This window comes from Leucopleurus acutus (genome assembly GCF_964270905.1).
Source record: "Leucopleurus acutus genome assembly, chromosome: 14".
In the NCBI taxonomy this organism is placed as follows: domain Eukaryota; kingdom Metazoa; phylum Chordata; class Mammalia; order Artiodactyla; family Delphinidae; genus Leucopleurus; species Leucopleurus acutus.
The window spans coordinates 27,422,982-27,433,246 of record NC_139156.1 but is presented as its reverse complement, the minus strand read 5'-3'; the positions used below and the strand labels follow the sequence as shown (position 1 = coordinate 27,433,246).

The 10,265-nt window shown below is 37.8% G+C and overlaps 1 protein-coding gene across 2 annotated transcripts in view; it reads left to right on the top strand.

The window, feature by feature from the left end:
* The first annotated feature begins 1,421 nt into the window (after positions 1-1,421).
* Positions 1,422-10,265, top strand: part of SLF2 (SMC5-SMC6 complex localization factor 2) — a 39,444-nt gene continuing 30,600 nt past the window's right edge. The window contains exons 1-4 of one of the 2 annotated variants that reach the window (XM_082855054.1): positions 1,422-1,688; positions 4,305-4,348; positions 4,856-5,580; positions 6,974-7,031. In XM_082855054.1, coding sequence (XP_082711180.1) covers positions 1,549-1,688; positions 4,305-4,348; positions 4,856-5,580; positions 6,974-7,031 — 967 coding nt within the window. In that variant the 5' untranslated portion in view covers positions 1,422-1,548. Of the gene's footprint in view, positions 2,001-4,304; positions 4,349-4,855; positions 5,581-6,973; positions 7,032-10,265 lie in introns of those variants that run through there. The other variant, XM_082855055.1, reaches the window with a different exon arrangement.

Genomic DNA, 10,265 nt, shown 5'->3' with positions numbered 1-10,265 from the left:
CTAGTATATACATATGGATATATACTTTGGGGATGAATGAGAGACCTGTACATTCAGTGTACCTTCTATCCTCCACTTTGCCACCCTGTTAGCCACTTTGTTCCTCATTAATTCTTCCTCCTGAAGGCTAACGGGGAAGGGAAGGAGGTGAACTTGAGGCCAGTCAGGCATGCTTAGCTCACAAAGCAGTTAAATCTGAGTACAATAAACTTTAAAGACCGTCTAAATTCGGTGTCATTTAAGATTTTGTTCCATCCAACTGATTGAACAGGTCTGACAGTTAAGGCTTGAACAAACTTGAGATTGATATTTTGGTTAATAGTTATTATAATATCTCACCTGTCTCTGGAAGATTTTGTAGTAAGTTAAAGTGTTAAGAGTCTGTCTAAAGAACAAGGGAAGGGAACACTAATTTGCCCAGTACTTATTACATGAGAGACTCTGAGCTGTGCACTTTGCATTGCTTACCATTTTTATGGTTTACAATTGCCCAGAAAAGTAGAATGCCCATTTTATAGATGTGGAAACAAGCTCAGAGATACGCTGACCAGCCTCTCAGTTTGTAGGGAAAACGCTAACAGCCTCCAAAGCACAAGCCCTTTGCAAAGGAGGATTGCAGGCTGCTGGCAGTTTTCACTAACCTATGCTCTCCACACTTAACATGGGTAATTGAAAGCTGAGCCTATGTTCCTTTCAGAAATCTCCCAGGAATCTGGCTGCAGAGGTTTTATGGATAACTCATTTCAGCAACTGAGAAACAAAATGCGTTTGTGGAATAAAAAGTCTTTATTTCAATGAGGTTTTTTTTCTTCTTTAAAAGAGAAAAAGGAGCCACCCCCAGCACTTAGCAAGAACCCTCACAGAATGAACAAGTCTTCAGATTGGGCTGTGCAGACTACCGAGGAAATGGTGACAGCATCAGGGCACTTTGGCCTAAGATGTTAAAGTGACGATGTAATGAACAGCTGGGGATTTCTGAGGCACAACTGTGTGACACTGGAAGCCCAACTGTTGGCCATCTTCATTGAGGTCAGCTACCAAGCTCGGGGTTTGACTCGCCCTTCGCCCTCTTCAAGATGGGTGTCGCCAGCTGCCGCAGCGCGCTCTGCTGCCCGCGCCTGCCCGCCCGCCCGACCCACGCGCCAGCCGAAGCCGAAGCGGCCCGGAGGCTGCGGCGCCCCCACCCCACCCCCCGCGCCCCCGTCCCTGTGCACGTGACGAGGGGCAGTTTTCCTTCTCTCCTCCCCCTCACCGAAACCCCGCCTTCTCCTGAGAGGCTGCGGCTTTCTATTGCGCTACAACAGGAACGACCGCCGTGCAAGCCAATCAGAATGCGACGCTTCAAGTAAGACCCGCCCCCTGTTGGTCCTCAGGTTCCTTCCCGCTCACACCGGAGTCACTTCCGAAGAGAGAGAACCGCCATGAAGAGAGAAGGGGGTGCCGCCCACCTCTGCTCCGACAGCCTCCCCGAGTCCCAGCAGCAAGACGGCAACCACGCACCCAACTTCTCCAGCCACAGCACATGCCGCCGTCGCCAGCGGCGCCGACATGACAAGGCGCTGCATGCCCGCTAGGCCAGGTTTCCCCTCATCCCCAGCCCCGGGGTCGTCGCCCCCGCGCTGCCATCTGAGACCCGGTAGTACCGCCCCTGCTGCAGCGGGAAAGAGAACAGAGAGTCCTGGGGACAGGTACCGTGCAGAGGGCTTGAGAAGGGGCCGGGTCGCGGGGGCAAGGGTATATGAGGGAGGACTGCGGACGGCCGCTCTTCCAGTTCCCGCCATCCTCCGCGAGCTCAGGCCTCCGCGTCCGGGGCCTGGCAAACCACCGCCCCGCCTCCGCGCGGGGGCTGCTGGGAGCTGGAGTCTCCTTTTCTGTAGTTGGGACGCTGTTCTTGGTCTAGTGACCACAGCCTGGATGGCTACGGACAACTCGCCTTAGGTAGAACGTGATTTTTGTCCTTTACTCTAGCTGGACCCGGGGCCCTGGCTGCTAAGTGCATATTTAAGTGGTTTTCTGTACGCTGTCAGTTTTACTGATCCTAGTGGTTGAATAGTATAAGCCTTTTCTGTATTGTGGGTGATATTATGTAAGATGGGATGAGGAAAATCCTTCCACGAATTGCTTTAAAGTCCACTACGCACGATAAGTCTTAATTTAAAAAACATGCAGATTTGGAATGTGATATGTTTTCTCCTTCAGTAACTTTACGCCTCTCCAAGAGGCCAGATTTTTTTGTAAAGATTTTGTGGGAGCTATGTAATGAGATGGGGAGTTTAATCAAATGACATCCTCTGACAATAAAGCATGTTTAAATTCTCTACGCACTTGGTACTGTCTTTTTTATTTTAAGTTTGAAAGCTTGTAACGTAAGTTTAACAGTAAATTTATCTTCAGATATTGTTGTACAGGTCCACAACCCCTTATCTTAATTCAGAAAGCTATGAAAATCCAAAGTTTTCAATAAGTTTGGCACCACATCTAACTTGGCAGCCAAACCTGACCAGAACTAATGGAAGGCTATAGATGGTCTTTATCTCATTAGGTGTGAGTGTTCGTAAGTTTTGTGTTTTTTTTGGTTTTTTTTTCCGTAAGTTTTGCTGGAGAAATACTAATGTGTTTGCTTATAGGGTGCAGTCTCAGACCCCACTGAGGGCTTTACATAATGCATCCAAAAAAAAAAAATTTAGAATTCTAAAGCACATTTGGCCTCAAAAGTTTCAGATAAGGGTTTGTGTGCTGTTACAAATAATTTTTTAATTAGTTATAATTAGTTTAGTTATAAATAAGTAATGGACCTTTCTGTGCATATGAACTTAGGGGACTGTTCTTTCTTGAAAGTCACATTCCTGGTTATTTTACAGGTTTCTTGTATGTTTTACCCAAAGCCATTTTTCTCTCAGGTGTATTAACCAAAAAGATGTAGTACTTTAGGGAAGAGATACAGTGTTACTTTTAGTAATTAACATAAAAACATTCAGTATTGTTTTGAGTTAATTAACTGCTTTTTAGTCCTTTCTCATGTCTCTCTATTCAACCAGTAACTGAAGGCATCATCCTTCTCCCCTTTGCAGACCTCTAGTATTTCTTCTTTTACCCTCTGATATAATTTATTTTATGAAAAAAATGCATAGATTCCCACTCATTCATTTCATAGCTGCTTAGCTTTTCTACCAGCATCTCAAACAGACATTGTGGACTCTCACTAAACCATTAAGAATGGGCATTGCTATTCTAATGTGGCAAGTAAAGAGTACAAGGTGTAGAAGAAGAATAACCTTCAAAGGACTTGGATTGTTCAAGTTTCCTCTGAGCATTCCAAGCTCATAGTGGATAAATATTTAGGGAAATTCATCTACTGCTTATTTTCTTTCAGCTAAAATGAATACATTTTAGCAAAATTTGCCAGAAAGGTGGTTTGTTGCTCAACATATAATAACATCCCTCTATGCAGTTGACAACTCTAAACACATGAACAAATCAGAATACAAATTACGGTAATATGGTCCTACTTCACTTTGTGTTCATTGTAGGATGCAGAAATCCTTAAAAATTAAAAGTTTGGTTTTTGTTATTCTTGTTAACTTACTCCTTTTTCTCTGTTTTGTGTTTTTCCCAGGCAACGCATTATTTTCGTAAATATCTTAAGAATTCTTAGTAAAAAAGTAAGATTTTGAAACACGATTCATTCCAGTTTTTGCTGTTACTTAGATTAACATTAACTGTAGTATATAAAGAGTATAATATAAGGTTAGAACTTGATCCTTTCTTTCTTTTGCCCAGCACACTCTTCATCTGCCTCTCCAGACCAGCAAAATCACCCATATTTGCCATTCTACCATCTACTCTTGTTATGAGTCTGTTCAGGTTTTACTTAGTTTTTATGATCTCCATTATTCGTTATTGAGCATTATTTTGTACCTGGCACTGGAGATATCAAGGAATAGGATCAGATCCCCTCAAGTTCTTTTCTTCTCCCACATAGCAACAAGCTTTTCAGTCCTAGGAAATACTCTACCAATTCCTTAGATCCACACTCTAGTCTTATCATTTTAGTACTATAGAGTATATAAACCTCAATACTGCTTTTATAAATTTACTCCTACAGGAAGTGCTGAATTTAATTTTTAAAATTTTTTATAATCAGTTTAGCAAAGCATTATTGTCATTGTCAGAACTTGATTAAACCAGATAGTGAAATTCAGCCTATAGTCTATAAATCTACTGATATTCTCCACTTAATCTGAATTATTGAAGTTTTAATATTTGCTAATGTGATCCCATATTAGTTATGCTTTTATTTTCAGGAAGCAGTCAATTATAGATTTCTTCAAACCAGCTTCAAAACAAGGTATGTATACTGTTAATGCATTTTTTGTGGGATCTTTTGGGGAGGAAGATGGAGTCAATTTTTAAATCTACTCTAAACTTATTAATTTGATTAAACGTGTTCAAAATAGAAAATATAAAGAAGATGCAGTGTTGTTTACAAAGATAAACAAGTTCTAAACATCATGAAGAAACTTTTTGCTGTTACGCTTTCTTAATTGAAAATATTCCAGTTAATAATGTTCATAATGTATACTATTTCGATTCTGTATTAAAGTAACTTATTTCATAAGTGGAGCTATAGGGAGCTTACATGATGTAACAAAAGGGAGATTTGTGAAAGTAAGGCTATTAAATCATGTCTTAAATTCCCCCCCCAATAATATGTGTATCATTTAATTATCAATTTGAAAACTTTTGTGATAGTTTAATATTTTAAGTATAATAATTTATAATAAATATACAAATGTAATAGTTTGTGCTATTTTTAATAACATACAATGTGTATGTGTTTTAATTGGCTATTTAGATAGACATATGTTGGATTCTCCACAAAAATCGAACATCAAATATGGAGAAAGTGGATTGTCCATCAGTGGGACAGAGCAGTTTGAAAGGAAACTATCCTCACCAAAAAGATCTAAACCCAAAAGGGTGCCATCAGAAAAGAGCCCCGTCTTAGAGGCATTCATGAAAGGTGTTAAAGAGCACCATAGAGATCATGGTGTACATGAGTCACGTCAGCCTTGTGTGTCACTGGCCACCAAATGTCCAAAGGCAGTTACAAAATACGTTCCTCCTTCATATCTCTTGTCAAAAGAGACGAAGAAAAAACATCAGTCTCCAGAGGGAAGGAAGTCACATTTCATTCATGAAAATAGCAGGGAGAAGAATGATGGAGATCGAGGCAAAATCAGTGCAGATTCTAAAAAGCAGGCCGTGGTGACAGAAGCTGACATCTTCAAGAACAGCTCCAGAAGTCTTAGCAGCAGGAGCAGCCTGTCCAGGCACCACCCAGGAGAAAGCCCACTGGGAGCTAAGTTCCAGTTGTCTCTAGCTTCTTACTGCAGAGAAAGAGAACTAAAGAGGTTGAGAAGGGAGCAAATGGAGCAGAGAATCAACTCAGAAAATTCTTTCTCAGCAGCAAGCACTCTTTCCTTAAAATCCTCTAGTATAGGAAGAAGATGCAAACCAAGGCAGGAACAGAGTAAACAGAATGATGTCACAACCGGAAATAGTAATCTTTCAAACCTGGTATGTGCAATAAATGCTGAATTAGCTTGGCTACTATTTTATCATATTTAGATACTAAATCTAAAAATGTTTGATAATTGTTAAGAAACAATTTGGTACCTTTTGTTAGGGAAATACTGATACACAGTTTGTATAGAAGCTAGTTTCATTAAATTCCCTCCAACTGTCCTTCAAACTTAGTAAAGCATTGTTTTTTGCCCATAATTTTTTTCAGACCAGGAACAAAGATCTTTCTTAATCAGGAAAGTAAGCATTTTTTTTTTAGACAAGTGCAGTCATTTTTAAGTTAGGCTACACTGAAGGGAGATTCTTGAGGGAATGGAAAATCTAAAACAACAGGAAATGGTTTAGAACAGAGGTTCTCAGAACGTTCCTTGGACTAGCAACATCAGCATCACCTAGGAACTTGTTAGAAATGTAGATTCTCAGGCCCCACTCCAAACCCAATGAACCAGAAACTGAAGTAGAGTCCAGCAATCTGCAATTAACAAGCCTTCCAGATTATTCTGCTGCACTTTAAAGTTTGAAAATCACTAGTTTAGGTTATATGTCTTAAGTAGTTGAGTATGGGTCTTAGAAAACTTAGAATATGATGAAAACTATCCAGATACATCTTAAGCTCATCAAACTTCTGTTTTGAGAATTAGCATAAAAGCTGTTCCTGTCCCCTGGAAAGTCAAGTTGTTAAGTACATCTGTTTCAGAAAGCTTTTCTACATACAGAGCAACTAAAGGAAGATGAGATATCAAGGAAGTGCTATGTTGATAAGATACTATGAGATTTTAAAATCAGATGGACCAAAAATAAACCAAACTATGACATTCTAAGAGTGAATGGAGTTGTATTTTATACTGCTGGAAAATTATATTTGTAAACTCATGGGTTTGTTTGCAAGGAAGTTGGTGCCTTTACCAGTGAGATTTGCTAATGATCAATAGAAGTTAGTAACATTTGGTCCATTTTCATAACATTTCAGTGTTTCAGTGTATCAGTACCTAAACAGTACCTAAACAGAAGTGTTGTGTATCAGTGGTGTATCAGTACCTAAACAGAAGTGTTGAAGAGTTGTAGCCATTTGATAGGCAAATATTAGGCTATTTCTTTATTAAAATAATAGTATAGTACAGTGCTCTAATATTAATCTTGAGCTATTAATAAAAATTTCTAAATTTACATTATGAAAACTGACATTTTTACATATGATACAAATGTACTTCATTTTTATGAAAAGACTTAGGAATTTAAAATATTTTATTATAGAAGTTTGGGTTTACCTCCAAATTTGGTGCTTGCTTTATTCAGAGTAGAAATCTGTGTTTAAATATTATGAAGAAAAGTTCACATTCTTGACTGCTCCCAACTCCTAATTATTTTTTTCTCATTTTGCTAATAGGAAAATGGACCTCTCTCAAGAAAAAGATCCTCTTCTGATTCATGGGAACCTGCCTCAGGTAGAATCAAAATTAAATTTCAGAATTTTAAATAAATTTGCATCTTAATGGCACTGTTTTTTACTTAAATTTGTTTAAATATGCAGTTTCCTTCCTAGAGGTAAATTCGGTGTCTCAGATTAGTTAAAAGTTTGGTAATGTTATATTCAGAAGGAATAGTTCTTGAATTCAGTATGTGTAAACAGTGGTTTGTCTTGACTCTTCTCTGCCGCCTTCAAGAGTTCCTAACAATGTGCTTTTCATATTGGTACTCAGTGTTCTACTTCTGAATCCTTGGCTACATTAAGAAGCATAATCTTAAATTCTTGGAATTATGGACTGAGGTCTTGATATTATAGATGCTTTGTTTAAGTTTGAAACTGTTATCAAGGTCTAAAACTGTTTCTTAATTTTTCAAATACAAAGGTCCCTTTTTAATATCAAATTCAAGGACACCTACATGATATTAATTTGTACTTTCAGTAACTGTTGATTGAGAAAATACATAATAACAAACAGCTACTGTTAACTCAGTAATTCTTAAAGTATTCTTTTTAACTAGAAGATAGAACAGTGTAAAATTCAAACACCGCAGAAATGTATAACATAGAAAATGAAAGGCCCCCAGAAATGCCAACTGTTCAGAATAGTCTGGTGTATCAAATTTCTTTTTCTGCTATAACTGCAGACTTTGAAAAATGGGCTTTACAAATTTCCACAATCAGTAAGATACATTGGACATACTGATAATAGCCAACATTTATTGAGCACTTACTGTGCGCCATGCTTTTAATCATTTGATTCACATCCTTATAAGGTGGTTACTTTTAGAGATGAAAAAGCAGGTACAGAGAGACAGTTCTGACTCATTCTTCTTCAGGTTTCATGTAAAACTCTGTTTTTTGTACATTCTGGAGGTGTACTGCATTTTGACCAAGTGATCTTGAGTCTTAAAATCCATCTGCAGCCAAGGCTGAAATCATATTTTACTATTGTAGAAGGACCTTCTAGGATAAAAGAATAAATTTGAGGTTTTATGTGTTGTTTTTTAATTTTAAAAAATTTTATAGTATTGTTGGTTTTAGTGATCAAATTTTAGTGGATTTTGACATTATAGTACAAGAACAATAATTTCTCAGCCATGAGCCATGAGATTGCTCCTGTACTGTGTTACATATTTGTAACACTAAATAAATGATCACTTTGCACTGAGGTGAATGGAAAACAAAATATCTTTAGGCTAGCTCTGCTAGTATAAGGGACCACTGGTTGTGGTGTTGCCACCCAGCTGTTCAGCATTTTTTTCTCTGATAATGACTAAGATAAAAATTCTCTTCAGTTCATGGGTTTGCAGATTTCATCAGTGGTGACTAAAGTAGTTTCCCAAATACTGTTTCCCGCATTCTCGAACACTGCTTGAAAAGGATGCTTTCTACATATTTTCAGAGGCAGGTTTAAGATAATTGCCTTCACTTGTATTTTTATTTCTAATATGTTTGCATGTTTTCATAATCCTCATTAATAATTATGGTGTTGTAATCTTAGTAAACATACATTTATACTTAAGTTGAATATCAACAGAATATAAAGGGCATAGGGGATTTTTCACTCTAGATAACATGAAGAATGTTTATCTTTATCTGATAGATAAATAATGAATAGATATTAATAATCCAAATATTATGTTTTATTTATATTACTGCTAATTACACTTAACAGTTGTGGTGATATACATAATCACACATTCATTAATCACACACAAGTTCAGGGATTTCAAAAATGTTGGTAGTGTAGGCATTTAGCTCTTTGGTCTTCCAGAGCCCTGTCCTTCGGCTGAATTCTGAGGCCCAACTTAATCCCTCCCTAGTTTATTCCATAATTTATTAATAACCAATCCCCTATTGAGCATGTGGAGTTTTCCTTTTTTTCTTTTTACAAATTCAGTCCCTATCTTATCTGAGTATTTTATATATTAATAGATATTTGAAGTGTTGTAAAACAAACATTCAGCCTACAAGTTGTACAAGAAGTATGAAAAGAATTATGAAACGTTTACAGTTACATTACTGCCCTAGAGAGCTTGCAAAAGGAGACCTGTAGTACCAGTTCACTCTCCTCTTAACACTAGATGTTAAAAGCTCTTAATAAGCTGATTTTTCGGGCTCCCCTGGTGGCGCAGTGGTTAAGAATCCGCCTGCCAGTGCAGGGGACACGGGTTCGAGCCCTGGTCTGGGAAGACCCCACATGCTGCAGAGCAACTAAGCCTGCGCGCCACAACTACTGAGCCCGCGCACCTAGAGGCTGTGCTCTGCAACAAGAGAAGCCCGTGCATGGCAGTGAAGACTAGCCCCTGCTCGCTGCAACTAGAGAAAAGCCCGCACGCAGCAACAAAGACCCAATGCAGCCAAAAATAAAATAAATTAATTAAACAAAAAAACACCGTCCACTTTAAAAAAATAATAATAAGCTGATTTTTCCTAAACTTTGCCCACAGTTTTTCTTTCCTCCTAGGTAAGTCTTTACTTCTTAAACAAAGCAGGAATTTCCCCTCATTACTAGCTGTGTATAAATTGACTTCTCTAAGGAAATGGAGCAAAACTCAAATTAGCAGCTCTGTAGCTTTTTTGTAACCCCCAAACTTAAGATAATCAATGTAAGTCTTCTCTTTTTCTTAGTTATCTGATTTCTCATCCTGCCCTATAAGGGACCTCTGTCCTTTTTTATAAGACATTTAACCCCAGAAAACTTAGTGGGCATGGAATGATTTCTCAGGTAATAAAAATATCTGTAGAAGAATGTAGATAGGAGCATTTGTTTATTGATTTTTCATTCTTATAAATTGAGTTTTCCAGAGTATGTATTGATCAGGTTATGCAAATAATTGCTTAACTCTTGAGGGTTTTTTTTGGTTTTTGTTTTTTAAATCAAGCTGTTAAGAATTTGGGGACATCTGTCCATGTGCAGAAAAAACTTGATTTAGGGAAATTTGATTTTGAGAATACTAGTTATATAAATAGTGAATTTTTAATGAATAATAAATTTTAAGAGTGAATTAATGAAACATCACATTTTTAAACACAGAAATTTAAAAAAACTGGTTAACTCAAATATATGTGCTTCTGGATGGTATACATGCTTCTGGATGGAGCTCCTAACAGAGACAGGTTGTATTAGTTTCCTAGGGCTGCCATAACAAAGTACCTAAACCTGAGTGGCTTAAAACAACAGAAATTTATTGTCTCATGATTCTGGAAG